General features: G+C 37.6%; 1 protein-coding gene across 5 annotated transcripts in view; it reads right to left on the minus strand.

Annotated features, from left to right (window-relative positions):
- Nucleotides 1-3,771: 3,771 nt before the first annotated feature.
- The window catches only part of LOC135195595 (phosphatidylinositol 4-kinase beta-like), a 398,649-nt gene continuing 377,073 nt past the window's right edge, over nt 3,772-25,347 (minus strand). For 4 of the 5 annotated variants that reach the window (XM_064221916.1, XM_064221918.1, XM_064221914.1 and 1 more), the window contains exons 2-12: nt 13,006-13,359; nt 11,225-12,493; nt 10,658-10,929; nt 9,678-9,805; nt 9,237-9,470; nt 8,735-8,984; nt 8,228-8,487; nt 7,878-8,053; nt 7,006-7,224; nt 6,494-6,747; nt 3,772-5,943 (exon numbers count right to left, since the gene is read on the minus strand). In XM_064221916.1, the coding sequence (XP_064077986.1) occupies nt 5,759-5,943; nt 6,494-6,747; nt 7,006-7,224; nt 7,878-8,053; nt 8,228-8,487; nt 8,735-8,984; nt 9,237-9,470; nt 9,678-9,805; nt 10,658-10,929; nt 11,225-12,493; nt 13,006-13,265 (3,507 nt within the window). In that variant the 5' untranslated portion in view covers nt 13,266-13,359 and the 3' untranslated portion in view covers nt 3,772-5,758. Of the gene's footprint in view, nt 5,944-6,493; nt 6,748-7,005; nt 7,225-7,877; nt 8,054-8,227; nt 8,488-8,734; nt 8,985-9,236; nt 9,471-9,677; nt 9,806-10,657; nt 10,930-11,224; nt 12,494-13,005; nt 13,360-19,448; nt 20,218-25,347 lie in introns of those variants that run through there. The other variant, XM_064221915.1, reaches the window with a different exon arrangement.

The following is a 25,347-nucleotide window of genomic DNA, read 5'->3' on the forward strand; positions in this document are numbered from 1 at the left end:
ATGAGATTTAATAAATAACCCTCCATAGATTTAAGTGCTGAATGCGATTTTGGACATATGAAATATTGCAGTTCATGTGAATGTCTATATTGAAAAATCGAATAGGAAAAAATGTTGCTCAAATAAGTTTTTTTTTTTCTTCTTCTTCTTTTTTAACGGGGACACTAATTCAGAGACTGATGCCATGGGATTTTTCCACGGTTTTTTGGAACTTTCATTTCTTGTCCTTGTGTACTTATGGGAAAACTCGTTATCAGTTGTTTTAAAGTTGATTTCATTCTACGTTGGCGAGAGTCAGCCTTTCAATTCATATATTTTGTTAAATTTACATAGTTTAATTTCAGGCCAGATCATCATAGTCCCATCCCATCCGGGTAGGAAATTTTCAACAACAGTAGTCCTTTTATGCACTTCCGATATTTAATATGTTTAACAAATACGTAATTCACTATCCACTACTTCAAGTTTTAAAGATTTGACCAAATTAACTTCCAAGCGGCTCTAAATCATATCGCAGTGGCTGTTAATTAATGAATTTCTTTGTGAAATATTTGTCCCAGGTATCTTTAATTATTTACCATCATCATTAATTGCACTAACAATCAATAACACACATCACTCTTGAAGTAATCAGAGCAGATTTGCTGGTCTTGGCGGCCGGAAATTAGCCCTGTTTATCCTGGAAATCCCCAGTGCTCTCCTTTAACTAATCTTTTCAATTTTATCTCCTTGATTTCTCACAAAAGAAGGACTGTGTAATACGATTTGCCGTGTCTGTTTGACTTATTGTGGAACCCAAACACACTGCAAGTACTTACTATATTTAAAGTTTTAACAGGTACAATATCATTGCAAATTTCCGAAAAATCATTCTTATCATAATTGCGTGCTCAACAAAGCTGACCTGCAACAAGGCCGACTTCCGTATTTACATCCGGGTCTCACACTGGATCGATAGCTATCTATTAAGGTTTGGTTTACCAGTATCAACTGATTATTATCGAATATACAAAACTGTACTCATTGTGTATTACATGGTAAACAGAGGCTACATCAGGAAACATTTCTTTGTTGGCAATTATTTTTTCAAATTTATTTTACCTGCTTTATATCCATCCGGCTGTATTATATCTAGGCATAATGAATAAAAATAAAGGCCTACATTATACTGACACGCAAAATATATTTTCGTATCACAACTATGGTAACTGCAGTTCTTGAAGTATAAAATTATAGCATGCAATCCAAAACAAGCCGAATCTGACAACCATTCAATAAAAAATTTAAAAACTGACTGTCATGGAACCGCACGCAGCACGTCTTGCACTTGATAAAAGTTAAGCCATGCTTTCAATAGATTAACTAATTTCCTACACTGTAGGAAGCCAAAAGGAGAAGAGAATAAGCAACGTCAATTTATAACCATCCTTCTTATGATGAGTACTATGTGACCCTCCCACTCAGTTGACTTTTTAATGATACATGCTGATCATAGAAAAAACTGGACATCCATATATTTAACTTAACCTTACCCTTCCTAAGTATTGTATATCACCTTGTTCAGTTTATTTGGTTAAGTTATAACAATGGGAATGAGCTCATAGTGAGATCAACATACTACTTAGCATTAATCACATCTTGTAAGTTCCAGTACCTAAGAATGGATTCTCTTTTAGATCTATGGTTTAGTCTTCATGCACAAGCCCTTCCTTTCATTCTGTTGAAATAATGAAAAGCATGGGCCATCTCCAACAGTCTGTCCAGGTCGTGGTTAATAGATCTGGGATACTATACACTTACAAAAGATCCATTTTAAATGGTTAATCTTTTCAACGTAGTTCATGAGCGATCTCTTGTAAATGGACATTTTTTTTTATTACTAGAAATGAATCTTATCGCGATAACACCTAAATCATCTGACTTTACTGAGGAAAGTTGTTGTCTCCTCCTTTACAGTGTATACAAGGTCCTATCCCTAATTCTCTTCCAGATTATCCTTCTTAGTATGGGTTGTCTCATCTACCACGGCAAGGGTGCTCCTCTTAAAAGTTGTGAGGGAACCTACTTTGATTATTTCTCATGGTATTTTTTTTCTTGGTCTTTTGAGGGTCCTGTTAACATCTGTTAAGTTTTAATTTAGTCGATTCGGTGGACAACTGTAATATAAGTGGCCTAATTATTGGGTCACAACCTATGTTTGACTGTATGGTGTTTTTACATTGCATGGAACCAGTGGTTATTCAGCAACGGGACCAATGGCTTTACGTGACTTCCAAACCACGTTTGAGAGTGAACTTCTATTATCAGAGATATATATCTCTGACCCCTCAATGGATTGCTCGAGAATTGAACTCTGGGCCACCGTGGTGGCAGGCCAAGACCAAACCAATGCTAGGTTACTACTTAAATGTTTAAAAAAGGTAATCATAGACATTTTAAGATTCAACAAACACCTTAAAACGATTTTTCCTTTAGAATACCAAAGGTGTTGCAGTTGGAATCCATACTTCGTGTGAATGTGTTGAAGTGGTCTAGCAAAGATTATAACTTTAATATTTTATCTTGATGTGTTTCCTTAGGAATTCCAGTGCCAATGTACTAGAGACTACATTTTTAAAAAGACATGAGAAAATTCCAGAAATACATTTAACTTAATATAGCAATGACCTTTGAAAAAATTCATACTGGTACCTTCAAGTTACAAATACGAAAATAGTTGAACCTCTGCAATGCTTATGCATATTCACAAAAGCATTTCACTCGGGTTTAAGAGAATTTGTGACACTTCCTCACGACGTCAAAGCCCTTGTCTAGTTTAGTAGCAAAGGAATGATCCCTAGTAGTTCAATGATTTTGACTTCAAAAAATCAACCCAACTACAGAAATTTACAAATGGACTTTTTTTTTCTCTCTCTCTTTTAACATTCTCCAGATTTTCAGTTTAAAGAGGTAGTCACAATTGAATTCACTCTTGTCTGTACCGGTACTAAATGACCCCGAGTACATACAAAATCATTGCAATTCCAAGTTTAGAAACCATGCCCGGACCTCAGATATAAGGTTTACTGTATTAATATTGAATAAATAGACCATGCTCTAAAGCTTCTTTATATACGTGAACTTTTCATCCTTATCCAGACAATACAGTACAGTATTGCAAACTCAACTTTACTGCTTGTTTGTTTGTATGGTGATTTTACATTGCATGGAACCACTGGCTATTCACCATCGGGACCAACGGCTTTACCTGACTCCCGAACCACGTCGAGAGTGAACTTCTATCACCAGAAATACACATCTCTCACTCCTCAATGGAATGGCCGAGAATCGAACTCGCGACCACCGAGGTGGGACGGCAACACCATACCAACCACGCCACTGAGGTGCTTCAACTTTGCTGCACAAAATAACTGTCTAAAAATAAGTATTACACTTTGGTTGCTTCTTTTTTCATAAAAATTAGCATTGTTGGATATTATGACTTTAGGTCACATACAAAGGCCTGGAGCTTCTTGCTGTACATTAAAGAACTAACTTACTCCATAACCAAACTCCTGTCACATAAATCTAAAGAGCAAGACAAACAAAAGAATTTTAAAAGACAATTCCAAAGAGGAATTCCATTTCAGGATGTCTTGGGAACTATCAAAATTTTTCTCGTCTGCTTATACAATTTGTCAGGCATGTCTTTGCAATTTATCTAGATTTACTTTTGGATTATTGTCCGTTAATGTAAAGTCTGTCAATACAAAACAGGGTAGAAAAAATATGTTCAGTTTCTTAACAGTTTAATGAATATGAGAAACAAATTGGGGTAACAACACCAGAACTATAAAATGCTGCCACAATAATATTTACCAGGAAAAGGCTAGTTTCAAAGTTGATTTACAGATAATTACAGTAGCATCCATCACCAAAAACATTGAATTTCATACAACTAAACACTAGACTTCATATTAAGTGACATCTGTGACCTTTCATAGTTCTGAGTGTCGTGTCGCCCTATTTACAATACTTACAATGATACAAATACAAGCAGAAATTCTTATGGGATAAAAAGCGTTGCATTGGTAATAATATATTGGCATACAAGAGCCTCATGAAATATTACAAAAGTCTGATCTACCTATCGTTTATGAGTAATGGACGACATACTGTATGGTGACACGAGACGAGACACGTGTGGGGGTGAGGTAGCTGAAATGGGTCATGCACACACCCACACAAACACAACAGGCATACTCTCGCATACTTTGTTTTTGGTAGCTTGTTCAAGCAATACCAATGTACCCCATATCAGATGTATGCTCAATGAAAGACAGTAAACTGAAAAGAAAATAATTTTCTTCCACTTTTCTTGTTTACTTTAATATAATTGCTGTAGTGTTCTTTTCGAACAGATAAATAAATACTTTGATATAAATAACACTATAATAAAAATATCCATAGAATTCTTTCATTTGATGTAAACACAGAAGTTGGTTTTGCAAGTGTAAAAATTAGCACAACATCATATGGGGGAATGAGCGGTGAGTTTGTCCTTATATATGATATGATACACCTGTGTATATATGTATATATCTCTCGCCACCTTTTTAAAAACCCAGTAGATAATATTTACTACTGCAACAGTTTATGCACAGGTCTCACCATCAATCTTATGAAGTGACCACTTTCATGAACATAACATTTAATATGCTGTATATATATACATATAAAAATCGAATTTTCTCATTCTCACTTTACCCGAGCCCCATCACCCCGCACTTGGCACTTGATACAGAGCTCAGTGCCTTTCAGAGCAGCTGAACTCTTACGTCTTGAGAAGTGTTAAAGCTTCTTAAATGTTACATCATAACCTACTTTTCAATAAAAATCATAAGTAGGAATTTCGGTATTTGTGTACATGGTAAAACATCTACTTGATATAAAAATACACAGAATGATGGACAGTTGGGAAGTGACATTAATACTGTACCTTATGCTCCAGGCAGATCAGGAATGCAGTTTTTCATTTTTTTTTTTTTTTTGTATTTTTTGTTTTTGCTTTTGGAAGGGAGAAGGAGAACTGTAATTGTAACGATAAGAATAATTGTAATAATAATGATGATGGATATCCATCAAAACATATTTCACTTGGATATAATACAGTAATAAAGCACAAAAACCAAGAAGTACAGTAACAAAAATTATTGTTTTTGTTCATCAAGAAATATGAGAAATAAAGAAGTGCAAGCCAAGTATCATATTTTGAGCTGCAAACAATACTTGTTAATGTACAGATAATAAGAGTACTTGCCACTATTACGCACATATTGCCATGAATTAGCAATAACTGGACAATTTTATGACAGAATTCATCTCTTAGCACATTCATATACTGAGTTCCAGAAAATAATCCACTGTATAAAATAAGTCTCTTGCTGCCACCTGAACATCAACTCTCAATTCCGTCTTTGGTAGGTTAATGTTTACATCATTTACATACATATTTTTTGTACACAGTTCACTACACTAAGTAATCTCTCTGCAGAAATGTTCTTAATTACGTGATAATTACGATCACATGCTGTATGCCTATGCATGATGTTCTACAGGCATAACACCGATCACTTTTATCTCAAGTTTTTAAAACCATGGGATATATTGTGACATCTTGACTACTTTTGTCAGGTTTATTATACACCAACACGGAACTCCCACAATCGCTTACACCAATCAAATGTCCAGCAATGAGGGAGAAAACCTACTGTGTGGGCTAGAGTATACCATTTGTAAGGTACTGGAAGCCATCATACAATCTAGTTGTAATTGAATTGATGGCATTGTAAACGAGTTGGTCGAGATGATTTTGCAGCTGCTCGTCAGTCATGTTGACATGGAAACGACTTTTTAATGCTGGCACTACTGATGCTCCTGCCCGAAAACAAGCTAATTTTGAACCTGTAAAAGCAATTCATCAATTATGAAAACATTTGCAAATTAATATGAAAAAACAAATTTACATGAGACAAAACAAGTAACAATGAATCCCAGCCAAAAACTAAATACTAATAAGATAAGAAAAATCCTGGCACTAATTATATTATACTGTACTAGTCAGGTTTCAATTATGTCAGATGACAAAATAGGCTGAAACATTATATTAAATTAAATGTTACTCTTTGACAAGATAATAATTACATATCACAATGCAATTAACATTTCACTAATTAAGATTTTCAAATATATGCACATGCTAATATCAATATTTCAAAAACTATTCTTTTAAAACAATTTGCAACAGCTTCTTCCTCAATTCATGCATGCTATTTTGAAAAAGGCGTTTCAACTCCAAAAAGGTTTGTAAAAGGTTTAAATATTTTTTAACACTGTACTGAGACCATTTGCAAATTAATTTTGTTTACCAGTATTCACTATCAAAACTGTTTTGCAATATCTATAACTAATATTATCAATAATTAAGGTAGCTAATCAGTAATCTATACTTTACCTGAACTCATAACCTCCACAAGAGAGAGGATCTTTTCGTTGTGTTTCCTAGCTGCCAGTAGACCTTGCAGCAGCAGTATTTTAAAGTACGCAAACATATCAGAGTTTTCTCCTCCCATAACTTCTACTAATTCTTGAGTAAGCTTGAAAGGGGAGGACTCAAATCCCAAGTTTCGAGGTGATGATGATAACATAAAACCAAAGTCAATGTGGATTATGTGTCCCTCATTGTCCAGCAAGATGTTACCATTGTGCCTGAGGTAAAATAAAAATAATTAAACATGTGTGTTATTTCTTTGTCATAGAGGAGTTTAATGAGACACTGAATTTAATTTTTGGACTCTCAAAAGGCTACCCTCATATATCATACTGAGATATTGGCTGAAACTTTCATTTAATGGCCTTGTCGTACTCAGTTTAATATACTGTACATCTCAATAACACTGTATATGACAAACAGACTGTTTTGCTTTATAAGCATGACTTTATCCATTCCTGTGTTTGGGAACATACCTGTCCTTCACTTGGATTATGTAGCAAACTAAACAGTAAGCAGCACATGACTCAACAAATTTCCTTTGTGCTGTCAAAAATTCCTCTGAGTTCTTATCACCGAATTCCTGAATAAAGTAATCCAACATGGACATTTTGCTGTTCTTCTTAATTTGATGTAGAGAGCATGTATTAACGATGGGCTCTATCATGCCAGAATCATCTGACAACACCAAGATCCTGGAATGAACGATTTCTATTAGTCCAATCAAGGCACTAACAGCACGAATTAGTACTTAAAAGTTACATCAGCTGGAAGTAAGTGTATGATATAACAGACGATAAAAAAAGTGACCACACGATTATAAACTATAGAAACTAAATACAACATTTACATCTTAACTTGTTTGGAATGATGCTAACTCCCCTGTAAGTATATACACACCCTAGTGCTAACTCCCCTGTAAGTATATACACACCCTAGTGCAAAGTATCAGAGTGAATGGACAAGGGAGTTTCATTTCTGATAATCATAAATACTTTATTATACTGTATAAACATTAAATTTATTGCCCAAGGCTACTTTCAGAAGCAAGATAAGAAATTGTCTTTGAATCTCATAAGATTTCCAAATAGTCTATAATACACAAATACTGACAGGTACCATGAATGTTTCTTCACATTAAAATAAGGATATTCAGGCAGCATTACATTTCTGTGTTTATTCACTAGCCCTCTAAAAATTACTGCCCTAATAATCTTGGTATGAAGAACCTCCGATTACAATTATCAAAAAATACAATTTAAGAATATTTACATAAATTGCTTATACGTAATTATTCTTATCACATGAATCAGAAGATTTACATGTACTTTTCAATAAAGCTACTTACTTATAAGGTCTGAGCCAGAGTGAGACTTTTTCTTCTGACCATATTTTTTGGAACATGCACAGTAGTTGATAGGCTAACAATTCCTGTCTTAAGTCATCTCCACATTTCACAATCACAGACAATAATCTCCAAGACGCTAAATGACCATAAGGTGAAGTTTCACGAATACGTTCCACCTGGAAAAGAGATATTTTTAATGGATGAACTCTTAGAATCTATAATCTATAATAAAGACAAGTTTTTTCCTACTTCACAACGGGAAATAAAGGACACACCTTCACACCTTGCCTTACTTCTCTATCACAACAAAAAATGTGACCTACTTTTATACAACAAAGAACTAAGCTCACCTTATCCTCCCATGGCTCTTTCAATGCCGCTGCCGAAGGGTCTTCAGGGTCTCTCTTGAACCCAGTCTTTGGAGCATTGACTGTTTCTGAAAGCCGCCTTCGAATGTCAGCTGCTCCTCTTGCGCTAAGTTCTCGAGAATCACAAGAATCCAAGGACATCATTGATATTGTGTCCCTATCCCTTGGCTTTTTCAGCTGACAATACTGCTGGCTGATCTCATCATCTTCATGACTCCAACAATCAGATTCATCCACATATCCTGAAGACAAAAAGTCATGAAAAAATGCGTAATTGTAAATAATCGAGCAGAGCTTGCAAATAAAAATAAGTAAAACTAAGATTATACTGCAAGTGCTCAATAGCATAGCTTCCCTCATCTAAATATATTCACTTTGAAAATTAAAGAAAAGCTGAAGACCCCCGAACGACTGAAGATTCCTAACAATAAAATTGTTTCAAAACTCAAACTACTGGAAAACTTCCTGTACAAAGCTTGCAAGCAATACCTGAAGTTAGATGTGGTGAACTAAGTGATGAAGGTATGGAAGATGTAGACCCTAAACCACTAGTTGTAGCAGTAGCTGTGGTAGTTGGCGTAGTTGTCAGATCCAGTTGAGAAGAGGATGTGGAAGCAGGAGAGTCTGCTAAATTCTCTTCTGAGCGAGTATGACGTAAACTGTGAGTTAATTTTGCTTGAACTGGAGCTGTATCTACGTTATCCACCTCTAATACTTCCACATAGATAATGTAAGGGGCCTATAATAAAAACAAAGGATTAAACAGTCATTATTTAAGGTGAAAATTCTTTTATCACGATTCCCATTTCATAACAGCTCACAAACATAACAAAAACCCAAAGAGCCAAAATGCAGGAAAATGCTTTATCGAACTCAATATAAATTAGTACTTTCAAATTAATCTCTTAATGTCATACCCAAATCGTAACATCACAATTAATAATCTCCAAAATTTACAGTTACACATCAGATTACAAGTAAAAATACATACCTTATCTTTCGAATTTAGGACAACGGCAGCTTGAGGTGGGATGCGTACAACGTGGTGGGGCATTTCTGTGGCACATAGCGGTAGGTAGACACGTGCTGGTAGGTTGAGATTTAAAACAGAGAGTTCAGCCAACAATCGAGACGTCTTAGCCTCTTTGGTAGGTTGCGCTCCCAAGCGCTTCCCAGTACTTATGAGTGCTCGCACAAATTCCAACTCTGGAGAGAGTCTTGGTGCCTGAAAACACAAAACCAAGTCATGAAATAACCTAAACATATTCACCAAAATATTAAGCACATAAATGCAATTCAGAATCTTGCTTTATGGAAGCAAACAACAATTACGTAACTTTTTTCAAAAAGTTAGGCACAAATACATAAATGTGATGCTTAAAATATGATTAATGGTCACGCAATCATATGAAATGGACAGTAAAATACTTACACCACAGTGGCATTCAATGGTTTTCCCTCTTAGGGAGTTACACCGTGCTTCTTCCGAGTCAAAGCAGCAACAGCCATTATCAAAGGCTCTTCCAGATGTTAGGTCTCCTAGGCAATTTTTTATACTCCCTAATAAAGAAAAAGAAAAAAAAAATAGTGGTAGTTAATTTACTGTAACTGTGATAATGAATTGCAAAATCAAATAAGTTATCATCAATTATTATATTAGCTAACATGTGGTAAGAACCTAAAAGTTTATGCAGTCATCGGTTAGAAAATGTCTACCTCTTACATGAGATCGTGTTATGAAAAATGAAATAGTTATATCTTTAAGATGAAAACTTTAAACATGTAATTTCTAACATGCTGGTATTGAAAAACCAAAAATTATTAACATCTGGATTTAACAAGATTTTTTTTTCTGTGCTAAGAAAAGCTAGAAGATACAAACTGAGTGACTTTTAAATAATACCACTATAATATACCTCCATAGGCAAATTTATGAGACATTCCTCAACAAATCACCAAAGGACTTCAGCATGACATTAGTACAGTATCACTAATGCCCATACAGTTCACTGAATGCCAACTCACTTTTGGTTGTCTAACCCCCCAACACATCAACTACTGTATTTAACTTTTCAAAATAAAATAATACAAACAAACCTCAAAATACTAACAGACTTAGGTATTTCATGAAATCTGCATTGCCCAATAATTTTCAGAAATGCTAACCTCAATCAACACTGTACAATAGTTTTCATATTGTGAAATTTCATGCTGCTTTATATTTTGTTTTCTGATACAATGGCTTTACAACAAGTTATTCATCAAAACTACACACTATGCTTATATTTTTTCAAACAAGACAGACATCTTAACATAAAATTACCAAAGTGTACAGCCATTTACCATAATAAATCTGTATACTACTGTATTTGACGTTTCATAAAATGTGAATTTCAACTCAAAATACTGCACCTGAAGATGGCGTCCGCTTATGACTCCGAGATGAGGCAATGTTTGCTTGTAATGCAACGGTAGCATCTGAGCGTGATCGTTGGTGAGACTTTCGAGATGGGGCAGGGATTGTAGCACGTGTAGTAAATGGGGGAGGAAGTTCTGTGACAGGTGACCCTGGATTGGAACCTGGGCTTGGATGCTCCTTTATTCTCGTACACAGAGTTGATCGATGTTGTGAGCTCTGAAGTTTTGCTTCCATTCCAACACTTAAAATCCCTTCCTGTTTGGGTCTGTAACATAAAATGTGGCAATGTAACAATTAGCCTTATTTAACTGCCAGTAATCTCAACCAAGGTTAAGTGTTTAAAACCATTAAACATATACTTTCTTATGTAACTAAATTTACACTCTAAACAATATTTTGGAAATACCTGACACTGATCCCCGACTCTTGGAATAAAAAATGACAAAAAAAATATCATCATCATAAATGCCTTAATAACAATACCCCCCCTGTAGTGTAATGAAACAAAATACACTACCAAAATTTCAAACTTGGATACTAGCAAACTCGAGTCTACTCACCTCAATTCATCAGAGAGTATGAGATTTTTTAATTTGGTACCATGTGACTTTTTTCTCTGATGAGCAGTGTCTGTTGAGTAAGCTTCTAGAAGCCAGGCACACTGGAGGGCAAAATTAGTGTCATGGCGACACAGGTGAACCAGGAATGGATGAAGCACCTCAGCCACTTCAAAAGTCTGTACATACATATTCACCAGTTGGGGCAAGAAAAAATGGGACTCACTTCGGGGCATGCTAAAAAGCCTGTTTCCAATGTACTGTTGCACACCTGGCTCTTTGCATTTGTACAAGTAAGAAACTGCCATGGACATATCAAACAGCTTACTTTCAAAAAGTCTCAAAAGTAAGGACTGCTTTTCATCCAATTTGTTCTTTGATATCACACTATTACTATTCATGCTACTGCTGGTATTAGTGGCAGTACTGGCACCACTACTGGTACTTGCAACAGCACTGCCTTCACTGCTAGTGCTGTTTGTAATGGCACAGGCACCCCCACTACTACTAGTGGAGCTCAACAACTCCTCGCTCACGTCTTTGATTTTATGACTGGTCACTTCACTAACATTCTCTTTGCTGGATTCACTATGTTCGGAAGGAAAGGTCTGCACTTCACTACAAGCAGTCTGTGTTTCATCAAAGAGATCTCTGAGTGGGGACTGAGGAGGGCGGTCCGCCATGCTTCCCTCTAAAGGGGAATCCATACCTTCAGTCACAGTTGTGTCACTTGGCGATACATCCCCTGCATCTTCTACTAAAGTCCGGTCTCCCAAGTCTCCCCCTTCACTCACGGAGTCACCTTCTGGGTCTTCCATGTTCACTTCACTGTCTAATGTTTCAGAATAAACACTTTTCACTTCACAGTCTGAACTGAAAAAAGTTGAATCAAGGCAGTCTGCGCTATGAGCGCGTTCTGTACTGGGTTCCCTAGTATCACCCTCGGAACTGCAAATACCAGAATCGTCAGACCCCAGACTCGTCTGGTCGTAGCGGTCTTTTTCTCGCTTCACCACTACAGGATGACCAACTGCTGAGGTCACTAAGGCTCTTGCCCGGCAAGGGTCACTCCGGAGCTTAAAGCTTGGCGCATCACTGAAGGTGAATGAGAGACTTGGTTTCAGGGGTGGGTTTGGGGCTGGAGGGTGTTGTGGGGTCTCTCCACCCTCAACCTCTGGGATCCGTTGGAGGACAGAATCCAAACTGCGATTTCTTTGGTGGGATCCACTGTATGTTGACGGTGGCAGAGGAGGAAGCACTATTCCCATAGACCTGAAAGTCAAGAATATAGTTTGTATTTTCTACATAAAACAAAGAACATATATGTGTGTGTGTGTGTGTGTGTGTGTGTGTGTGTGTGTGTGTGTTGTGTGTGTGCATCTTTATACTGTCACTTAGAATGAATCAAACAATACAAACCGAAATAAGAAAAAATAAAATTGTAAGAGAAGGTTGTATATTTCCTTTAAACAATATACACTAACTTGACGAAATCGACATGCCAAAAGCTTATTGTTTGGATATTTACAGATAAATATAAGTATTTATCAACATTCTACACTAAAACCTTAAAACTTCGCCACTGCAACAAATTATCTCAACAAGTAGTACGACCTGTAAATTACTAAGTTTTCAAGAAAACAACTTTCGAACTTAGAAGAGACTTTGTGCATTGATTTTTTTCACTAATTGAGCACAGAACACCAATGAAAAGGGAGTGAGATTTCAATTTTTCTCAACATACTATCCAATATCTTTACAATCACACTTAGTACGTGGCATACCTAAAATCCAGGGACAAGTTGCGCTGGTGGTTGGCGCGATGCTTTCTCGTTGGTGGGGCATGGGGTGGGGGCGGTCTTCTGCTACTGCTGACAGTCGGGGACCCTCCTCCATGTACGTTGGCAAAATCTTCAGGCGGATACGCGGTTCCACTCCAAGCAGCAGACGAAGACGGCGGAGGCAACGAAGGACCTGATGCTGCAGGCGTGGCTGGCGTCATTCTCCTGCCGCGGGCACACAAGGGGATGGTGAAGGTCTCCATGATGCTGGAGCGGGACGACCTCCTCCCCGTCTCCACACCGGCCGCAAAAAGGGCTCCTACGCTCCCGAACCACCATCACGCACCATTACATACACTGAAAGGAAGGAACAGAACATTTGTGATACCATCGTTCACCTTAACGATCATAAATATATCTTAGGTTACCTAGACCACTGACCTGATTAACAGCTCTCCTAGGGCTGGCCCGAAGGATTTAGAGATTATTACGTGGCTAGGAACCAATTGGTTACCTAGCACCGAGACCTACAACTTAATGAGAGATCCGAACCACATTATATCGAGAAATTAATTTCTAATCACCAGAAACAAATTCCTCTGGTTCCACATTGGCAGAGCGGGGAATCGACCTACGTACTCAATTAAGGAGCATAAAGGATAGTATCACTTATTCCAAAACATAAAGATAGCTTTCTTTTCTATTGATGAGCTCTGTGAAATACACGAATAAAAAAAAAAGCTTCTACGTACTTCGTACTTCAAACATTCACTATATTCACATAAAATGCTACTTTAACGCCCAACCAAAGCATATGCACAAGGCAAGCATCAAGGTTATCACTAAAAAAATCCACGAGTTCAACCTAATAATAATAAAAAAATAACCTAATAATAAAAAAAATATCATTGTTCACATGCTTCTTGCAAAACAAGTTATAATAAAAGCAATAAGATAACGACAAAACAGCTTTTTATGTTCAAGGCAAATCCCAGAAGTTTGGCATAATTTCTAATCATTTATCCCTTAATGCAGGAACTTTAGGTGTGCGTGTGTGTGTAAAAACTTTTAACTTGTCATAAATACGAAGTCAACCTGACGAACTGTTCTAATGTATTCATATATAATCCCGATGGAACGGGAATTCTAATATCCTTATCTACCCTCTCGAGAAAGGAAAGGAAAGAAAAGAAAAAAAACACTGGAATCTATTACCAAACGACGGAAATTACATGAATCTGGGAAAATAGAGGCGGGAATAGAATGCTAAAGCTTGGCACTAAAGAGAGAAAGGAACAGTAATAAGAGGCTTGCTGGTCTCGGCAAAATATATGTGGGAAGATGTCTCCTCCTGACAGGCGTTTCAAAATCCGATGTTTTCATCCGTCAAGACACACGGAGCTGTAAATACAGAGAACGATTCGAAATAATCAACACCAATTTATATACCCTCCGTTGCCCTAAATAAACAAGTGACAATGACGAGCTTCCCAGCAAACCACCCCATTACACCCACAACAGTTTGACCACAACCTTAATGCATCTTATTGACCACATCTGCAGTGTTCCACTTGACGTCATTAGGAAACGTGAAAGAGATGAGTATATGCAAAGCTTGTGTCATGTGCATGGCTCATGAGACACTTCATCATAAGTTCCTTACGAAACCAATAAGTAAGTCAAGTACATAATAGCCTCGTTAACATTCACAACCCCCAAAGAAGAAAACGCCACGGAACACAGTGACGCAACATCAGTCTTTTAAGATTAAGGAGGGAAGTGTCACGGAACAAACACAGCATCATCGCCCCTTTAAAGCTCTAAGACGTGAAAAACACCTCCCCAAAAGACTGCAGTCGCAAATTGAAACCAAACACAAACTCACCGCAAGGAGAAACAGGAAATACCTCGACTATTCCCAGATGGTTGTGGTGCTGAGGAGCACGAACAGAAGACCTGTTATTGACTACACACACACACTGACCAAAGCAATTTGGGCACAGCTACCAAACCTCATCATCGTCCCTTGACCAACCTTTATTCATCCTAATCCTCCTCCTCTTTTACATCATCTGGGCGGGGAAAACAACTAATCAAAGGGTCAAAAACACGATCTTTTCCCGCAGCAACACTCATCAAGAATGTTGATGCATTCACGTAGGTCCCGAGCACGGATAAGAGAGGAGGGTCGAGCGTAGGGTGAACGCCCCTTTGGCAAAAACATCAAGCATTGGTGGAAACTTGCAGCAGGTCACGATGAGGTGTGAGAGCCAGCAGAGTATGTGAACTTTATCCACTTCCAAAAGAAAAAGTAAACTGAAGTAGTACGTGTTACATCCGACACAATCTTTAAAAACATTTCACACCTCACATCAGCGGAAAAAAAAATGCTGACGCGTGTCAGACAAACACGAAAATGTTTTTCAAATATTCTGATCGTTTTCCAAGTGGTATAAAAAAAATCATATGAAGCAAAAGCTAATGGCAATAATACCACTTCCGCTTAGTAGCCAATGAAAAAAATTACCGGAGGTATCAATTGCACGATAAACAATGTTATACAATACTCATGATTTTACCTCAATAATAATAATAATAATAATAATAATAATAATAATAATAATAATAATAATAATGGGTAAACAAATCCACAATTTTGTATATATACATATATTAAAAGCTAAAGCTGTACAGAGAGCTTTCGGGAAACTGTTCGTACAGTGTATTTGTTTCTCCATTTCAAGACTCGCGCTACTATTAGTATTTTGTAATAATAATAATAATAATTAATAATAATAATAATAATAATAATAATAATAAGAAGAAGAAGAAGAAGAAGAAGAAGAAGAAGAAGAAGAAGAAGAAGAAGAAGAAGAAGAACGCTCCACATTAAACCCCACAGTAAGCGAAGAAATGTGAGGCAGACAACATTACTGGCAGCGTCGTCAACGTTAAGAGGTGTAAAGTGGGACAATGCGTCACACGATTATTTTTCCAAATAAGCGTGGTCAGCAGCAGCAGCAGCAGTAGGAGGCATTTACAGGAATCAAGCGTTGACTTTAGCTTGACACCTCTCAAGTTTAAGACGGTGCCAACGTAGAGTTTATTCTGAGGCTCACGCAGGCGCTGACGGTGTCAGCGCAACGCTCGTGAAATCGGAATCAACTACAGACTAATTACTCTGCTAAATTTTCTTGAATGACGATACCAAGCTACGGCGTTTAAAAAACTACGAAAATGAATCGACATCTATATCCGATAATCTAAACAAAATTCTTATAAACTTCTAACGTCTATAGAACAAAATTCATGCGTATAAACATAAAAAATTGCAGTCTACATATTAAAAATCGTATATTAAATGAATGAAATTATGCGCAATATACCTTAGTATCTAAAAAGACCAAAATCACTTGTATAACTATCAAATATTTCATAGCTTATAGCTTTATAAAAGCGTTAAGTATATTCATTGGAAGCAATTATTATGTACAACAATATTCAAGGTATATGATAAAAAACATTATGCAAAAACGTCCAAACACATTTACAAACTTATTTATATACAACGTCAATTCAAGTAAATTCATTCCTACAAGAATGATCGTTTGTTTGTTTGTTTGTATGGTGTTTAGACGTCGTTGCATGATACCAGTGGTTATTCAGCAACGGGACCAACGGCTTTACCTGACTTCCGAACCACGTCGAGAGTGAACTTCTGTCACCAGAAATACACATCTCTGACCCGTCAATGGATACAAGAATGATCGTGCATACTGTCTCTCGAGAGCGAATTAATGCACATCTTGCGCTAAGGCAAAGTGGGTTCTCCAAGGCAATCTGGTGCAAGTCGACAGGTTTTCCAATTTCATCAGGACCGTTAACTCTAAACTGCTCTCAAGTAAAAGGGGAATTTTAACGGGAAAGAGACTAAGATGGCCAAGCCTAAAGTAATGGCCGAGCACAGAAATTGAATTTTTGTTCTAATTTTATCAAAGTCAAATGAATTGTGTGACGTTTCAGAGTGCGTCCAAAGTTGCATATTTGCATAATGCAGTAAAACATGTCAAACAAACATCGGCAACTTATCACATACATTATAAAAGACCGTAAGTGGAGAAAGAAACTTTGGCAAAAGCTGGAAAAACATTCGCAGTTATAGTTAGAACTACCTATAAGTCGTTGACTTGGATTCAACATGTCTAATGTGTGTGCGGTAAGTTGACGACGTCCTTAAAACACATTTTACTCGAGTGTGGTGGGACCTTAAATAAGTCTTAATTCTTGATCTAAAATTGTCTACTGGCGTCCGATAGATAGAACAAGACCACTACCAAACACTCAGCGCATCCGTGATGAGGACTATTGCATGTAGGTGGACTGGTTGGCTTAATTAAATGATGTCGCATTATTTGACGAAAAAAAAAAGTGGATGCCCAGGCAACTTCTAAAAAAGAGGAAAGGAAAGGTCGACTGCAACTCTATGCTAGAGAGAGAGAGAGAGAGAGAGAGAGAGAGAGAGAGAGAGAGAGAGAGAGAGAGAGAGAGAGAGAGAGAGAGAGAGAGAGAGTCTTAAAAGTTACTATTCCCTGGGCAACTAAGTGCAAAGAAATTAACTCGAGATTTAAGAGCATCTGAGAGGAAACAAAAAATATACGAGCATCTGTGAGAGAGAGAGAGAGAGAGAGAGAGAGAGAGAGAGAAGAGAGAGAGAGACTTAAACATATCATTACACCGCATTTATATAAAGAACAAAAATACACCTCACAACAGCAGAGGAGGAAAGTCTCCTGGCACCACTGGGGAATGAGATAGAGGTTGACAACAGACCTGACAGAAGCAACGAGCCCCTGTGTCTTAGATCAAACGATACATTTGACGCATACTCGAAAAAGGGGATGGGGATTCCCTCTCCCCCTGCTTGTTGGTAAGAAACATTGACCCGAGAAGGGGGGAGGGAAGGGGAGGGGGGGAGAGCATAATGCCAAAAACAATTCTGACGTTTCTCTGCCCCAGTTCGTCTGCTGGCTTGGGGTACTAAGAGATATATGATAAGTAATATTCATTCCCGATTACTAATGGTTTTGTTTCGGTGTATGAATGTCATACATTTCTGTCATATACATATGATTCCCTTCTTTATATATTCCATGAGCTTCTCTATTCACAGTAGGATGGCAGATGATACCAAATAGATATTCGTGGAAAGACGACTGACAAGGAATGGTCATTGAGGTGGTAAAGGAAAAATAAAGCTTACTTCTGATAAATAAGGTCGAACATGAGATTGACAATAAAGCAAAGGCCTTCGTAAAGAATCACTGCGGATCAGAACTATTAAGAATAGCAGAATAATAGACAAATAAGAGATAGATTTAGATAGATCAAAAATTGTGTATAAAAAAACTTGTGTACGTTTCAGTGGCCAAACGTATGATAAATACATCATTTAGAGAGAGAGAGAGAGAGAGAGAGAGAGAGAGAGAGAGAGAGAGAGAGAGAGAGAGTCTTTCTTAATATTGCCATTCAGGATCTTAAATGCTTTCAAGACAACACACACACACACATTCATCAAGGCCGTCAGCCTACGTGGTTCCACCCAAGTACGAATAGAAGAACAAATTCTGAAGATAAAATAAATACTGAAAACATAAAATAATCCAAAAAACAAAAAAATCCGGTATCCGCAGGACGTAAAAATACGAGCATCCTACGGAACTCGACACCGGTATAAACAAGACCCAAGTCTAAGAAGACACAAAGGACGGATGAACAACACGACATCCTCTCTCTCTCTCTCTCCACTGACGTCAAACAGACAAGAGAGAGAGAGAGAGAGAGAGAGAGAGAGAGATGAGAAGAGAGAGAAAAATACTATTATGATTACTACACGAAGAACTCTCCAGATAAGGTCGGGAGAGATATCCTATCGCCGCACCTGACAGGAATAATTTGTAGGAAGGGAGCACAAGTATCTCCCATCCACTATCCCATCTCCCTGGGATGACAAGTCCTTTAGGAAAGTCTCCAACTTCTTCTTAGCCTTCATCACAACGAAAGTAACTCAACTACACTTACTGGAAACTATCGTTTATATCAAAACCGGCTTAAAAACCAAAAAGAGTGAGAGACATCTCTCATTATACCCAAGGTCCTTCATTATGCCATCGGCCATTCGTAATAAACTGCGGAGAACGGGCGCGCTCGCTCATTTTATGTTTTATATATATATATATCTATATATATATATATATATATATATATATATATATATATATATGAATATATAGTGTATATATAGTATATATGTAAAATCAAGTGGACATGAATATTTTACTTTATAACAGCTTGACAGTGGCTTCCATGTTTCAAACCAAATCTCTAGAACACATGCACGCTAAAATATATAGAACAATCCTTAAGGTGTTTCAGAAAACACTACTTACTGTTGAAAACTTTTGAAGTTGGTGCAAGAACTGTGAAAATGCAATGATTTGGGGCCACGTTTATTACTTCGTCAATCTTATCAAAATGATAAAAGTACACTGTTCAGGAATGCCGGAAAAGGAATTAATAAATACTATTTCTTAGTTATCACAGCCGATAATAGGAATGTCCTGGAATATTTCGAAAACTATGTCGATTTCCCCGATACTTGAAGCGACAACATTCGAGAGCCTGCTAGGAACTTATTTCTTTTGTAAACTTGGCTTGACAGCACTTCCTGACTAGATTTAAATCGAGATCACACACCACAATTTATATCACAATAACTGCAAACGCGTCCGTTTGCAGCACAAGTCTTGGTTAGTCTCTCAATATTCCTCCGAAACTCAAGCACTGGGCGTAACTTGTCCCATCTGGCTAGAGCGATCCACTGGTGGGGTATGGCCTTTGCAGCTGAGCTTATTAGCTGCTGGGTTGTGGCATGAACAGCTGCAGCAGCGATGGGTAGGAGTGGGAGTAGCCAGCGGGGCTTGGGTATGATGAGCGAGAGCAGAAGCACATTCACGAAAAGCAGCAACAGTCGTCTCGACAGCTGCTGAAAGCACTACTGTTAGGTAGTGACGGAGGAGACGGAGGAGCCCAGTGGATGTGGTGAATCTGTGGGCATCCCGCACACACGACTACCCGACAAACCCCGATGATACTCGAGACTAACCCAGAGCAGAGAGGCACAAACCCAGCACTCACTACCATTACTACTCCGTGCCTTGAGTGAGGACAACACCCCAACCCCGCTCACCCTCTGACAGCTGCCAACTTGGAGAGCCCAGTGTTGCCGTCCATCAGACTAAAAAAGCAAGGATTTTTAAGTTTAGGTATAAACACGAACGAGGAGACGATTCGCACTGTATCCTAAAGCTTCAGGCATAGCACACTCTTGAACACAAGCCAGAAATAAAGGTGACAGCAAATGCAGACCTGGAAACTTAGAAATTCTACCGAACCATTTGCCAGAGTCTTTTCTCAGAAGCGACCAACCACAGGTCTAAACTCAGTGATAGAGTCATCCGTGACGTCAGTGATGACGACACCCTGTGGCCGTGAGCCAATCCCAACAGGATCTGTGCTACTTTAACAACCAATCACAGGGTCCCTCGCTACGTCATAGTCAACGGTGACATCACTAAACCAGTCGGAGGGCCAATGAGAGAGCGCGCGGAGGAGAGAACGGTGACATCATTACCTCAAGTAGTAATAACACCGGATGGAGAAACCGACAAACTTGTGGATATAATATAATCTGACCCCACAATTATAGCTTTCCTATTTCGATGACGTGTCGTCACGAGATTTTTTTGTATGACAAATCTATCTGTAGGCGTCTCTTCTTTCACTAAATCAATTGGAGCTTTCGGTTGCTATTGTAAGGTAGTAATCCTTCAACCCGCGAAGTGAGGAAACTGGATGCAAAAATATCAAGTGCAAATCAGATCACATCGTATCAAAGCCGTATTTACTGCGAGGTGGACGTAAAATACCTTCGAAGCTTTCAAAACAGTAATGTATCTCTCTCTCTCTCTCTCTCTCTCTCTCTCTCTCTCTCTCTCTCCCCAAACACTGATGTCATGAACCGTGTATTTCTGAGAATACATAAATATGCAATACACATTTTCAATCAATTCCTTACTTAACTTGTTATCTTATACCCAAGCAGGGTACAGTATGACATCACAGTAAAGATTTGTTTTACATAAAGAGTACTATGTGGTTACACAATACACATGCTAACTGATGACTTCTGAACTTTAAAGACTATCATGAGCGATTTAATAATTATAAATAAATACAAGCTGTGCTGAGTGGAGGTTGAACGTACTAAGAGCATTTTTCTCCTGCAAAATTCGAGATGAGCAAAGGCCAGCTTCGTTTCATATCCATATATGAAATCGAGAAGTTGGCTGTTCAGCGGTATGGTCTTTTTTTTTTTTTTTACCATATACGTACGTCCAAACTCACTGGGAAAATCACGTGGTGTATATATATATATATGTATATATATATATATATATATATATATATATATACACACACACACACACACACACACACACACATATATATATATATATATAATATATATATATATATATATATAATATAATATATAGTCATTCAAATTACTACGGAAGCTCTGCATCGAAAACAAAAATTCTTCAATAACACAGCACCAAACCGGCCCTTTAAAGTAAGTCAAAATTAATACCATCAAACTAAGGAATAAAATTTCTCTCTCTCTCTCTCTCTCTCTCTCTCTCTCTCTCTCTCTCTCTCTCTCTCTCTCTCTCTCTCCAAGAAAGAGGGGGATCTCAAAGCTTCGAATCCAACCACGCAAAATGGCAGAGATCGTGTGGTCTGCCAGAGTGTCATGCTGATTTCTCAATTCCGGTCAGAAAGGCAAAATCATCGCAATCCTGACTTTTTTTTTCTTCATTCTTCATTTACTCGTGTGATGTAACGCCAAATTCCTGTTTATGGACAGTTATTTTTTTTATTTTACACTCGAAGACTAAAAAACTGTAAAAAATGTAACAAGAAAAGTTAATTTAGAATGGTAAACATCTGGAACTTTACAAACTTAAAACTCGACATAAACGAACAACGAAAATGATCAAACTCAGCAAACTAAAAGCAAAATATAAAAAAAAAGAAAAAAAAAAAAAAAAAAAAAAAAAAAAGGGGGGGGGTGGGGGGGGGGGGGGGCATGTGTGCAGCTGTGGTAAGTCCGAGGAAGTGTTCAGGACTTAGAGGGGGAGATTTACAAAGGGATTTGCTGCTATGCCCAAGTGCCAACAGTCTGGCTACTTTCGTCCACAATGCACGCGAGACGTTGCTAACTAAAGAATATAGGGACTCGAGAGGAGTCTTCCATGGATAATAATAACGACAACTCAAGTTAAAGATTGATATATCTGCAATGTTAACTTTATAAAATACTGCTAGACAAAAGTTCTCATGCCAGACTCATTCATTTTTTTTTTTTTACTTTCTAGATAGAGGCAGCCCTGCATAATATACCAATTTGATCTCGTCATTGATTGTTATTCTTTTGAAAGCAACTCTGCAATAGGCAATTTCCTTTTTATACCCCACAACCAACAGCCTTTTTGACAATGCAATAATGTATACAGGTCTCTCCTGAACTGGGTAGAATGCCAGCAGTCAAAAAGTTAGTTCACAATACATACATACATAATACATACATACATACATACATCATATATATATATATATATATATATATATATATATATATATATATATATATATATATATATAACGCAACACTTACTTCCCACTAAACAAATGTGATCCATTTTCGAAATAGAGATTTAATGTCATGGGGTCAAATTGGGGTATCTGCCCTCTACCGGGTCACGGTCCAAATTCTGACTTGAAAAACTGGCGTGTAGGTCGTGCAACCTTGTGTGACCATAATGAGCAGGTGCAATACTGGGCAGGATTTTGTCACAGAGAGAGAGAGAGAGAGAGAGAGAGAGAGAGAGAGAACGAGAGAGAGAGAGAAAGAGGAGAGAGCGAGATGAGAGAGAGAGGGGGGGGAGAGAGAAGAGAGAGAGTCCTTCTTATATGTAGCTAACAATGAACAAATCTGCTTTTTATCAAGTTACTTAACAATGAACAACCCTTCCTATAGGTTATTAGACAATGTACAACAGAGAGAGAGAGAGAGAGAGAGAGAGAGAGAGAGAGAGAGAGAGAGAGAGCTTTTTATATGTATCTAAACAATGAACAACCCTTCCTATAAGTTATTAAACAATGAACAACTGACAGAGAGAGAGAGAGAGAGAGAGAGAGAGTCCTATTTATCAATGAACAACGAAATCCTTTTCAATGAATCACACATTCCATCGTCACCACCTTAAAAGGAAGGCGGGCGTAGGCCTATATACCCTATAGGCTCGTCTCCTACGCGACCTTTCACCCTGTATGCCAGGCAGATGGCGACAGGTACAAGAGTAGGTAGCAGCAGCAAGACCAACAGGTAATCTCACTCAGGTGTGAGTCAGTCTTCGCCTACACAAGCGGTTTCCTGGTCAGTACACTGATCACGGATTCGGTCCGGTTCTCAGACGTTCAGATCGGCTATGAGCGAAATTCTTGACGCGCACGCTCATACGTAGTATGTGGATGCAGTGCTCATTATGAGCATACACGCATCCGGCAACGAACGAACATATATACACGTACGACATAATGCAAGGATGATTTCCAATTCATGATCATTGATTAATGTCCGTCCGCTTATTTATGTCCAATATAATTTTGTTCAGTGACATGTTCAACAGATTTTCAAGTAAAAATTTTCATTGGAGTTCGTAGATCATTAAGAACTTCGGCAGTGCTTAAAAGGTCGTTTCGTTTTGTAAATAACAAAACAAGAACTGCCTCTATCAACGACAGTGCCAGTTTGTTTAAAAAAAAAGGTACAAACTGCACACGTCACATTTCATGTATCTCAAACGTAATAAGCAAAGGCAGACGCAAATGCCGAGGACGACGATAACGAGAGAGAGAGAGAGAGAGAGAGAGAGAGAGAGAGAAGAGAGAGAGAGAGAGAGAATCAACTTATTCATACGGAAACACTGGGTGAACAATTATGCACATAATTATTTCATGACGTATTCTCTTGCATTACGCCATTCCCCACAAAACCTAATTGGACGTAAGTATCTGAATGAAAAAGACACAGACATAAAGCACATCATTTATATATCTAAATCTTGATGGCACAAGAAAAGATAATACGAGTATGACAGTTCTTCGCCAAGAAGAGCTGAGCATTTCAAATTAATCTTTTACGATCTGTGTCGCTAAAACTTGGAGCATAATTATGAAGGACGCAGCCATCAAGTTTTCCGCCTACGTGCGTGTAACTGTGCATCGGAATACTACTTTTGTTTTTATTTGCAAGGAATTCAACTCTGTGTGTGTGTGTGTGTGTGTGTGTGTGTGTGTGTGTGTGTGTAGCTATAATAAAACGCTGCTAACTTCAATATCACAGATGAATAATCTAAAGGTATAAGCGCCCCGAAGGAAAGTAAAGGACGTTGAGTCGAAAAGATCTTGTAGCTACTCCAGTGTTTCACTTTCCTTCGTGGCTTATACCTTTATTTATACATGTATCACGTTGCAACCTTTCGTGATTCAGTTATATATATATATATATATATATATATCATATATATATATATATATATATGGTATATGTATATATATATATATTATATAATATATATATATATATATTATATATATATAATATATATGCATGCATATGCCTCTTGAATGAATGCAACAAAACCTTTCTTGGTAATCATCCTAAGATTAAACAACCCTTGTTCAGTGATAAACGTGGAATACCCATCGATTCAGCCTTCCGGGAAACGGCATCAAAATCTCCTCACTCATGCAAAAATAGTAGCTACGTTTCCCGACGAAACTAATAAAAATAGGCAAGGCTATATGAGTGGCTCTCTCTCTCTCTCTCTCTCTCTCTCTCTCTCTCTCTCTCTCTCTAGATCTTTCTCGTCAATCTCGTCTCTCTCTCTCTCTCTCTCTCAAAACAACAGTAACCAGAATAAATTTCTTGACGTTTTTATCTTCTCTATTCCTGTTTTGCTGTTATGTGATCAACACAAACCAAGGGGATTTAGATTTCTTGGTGATGCAAGATCACTTCTAACAATATACCAATCACTCCGAGATCATTTTCTTGTAATTTTAGTTTCATTAAAGATAATTTTCTTGTAATTTTAGTTTTATTAAACAAGTCAGATATAAACTATTAATAGTATTTTGTAAAGTTTGTCTGTCCCACAA

This window comes from Macrobrachium nipponense, chromosome 16 (assembly GCF_015104395.2).
Source record: "Macrobrachium nipponense isolate FS-2020 chromosome 16, ASM1510439v2, whole genome shotgun sequence".
Taxonomy (NCBI): Eukaryota; Metazoa; Arthropoda; class Malacostraca; order Decapoda; family Palaemonidae; genus Macrobrachium; species Macrobrachium nipponense.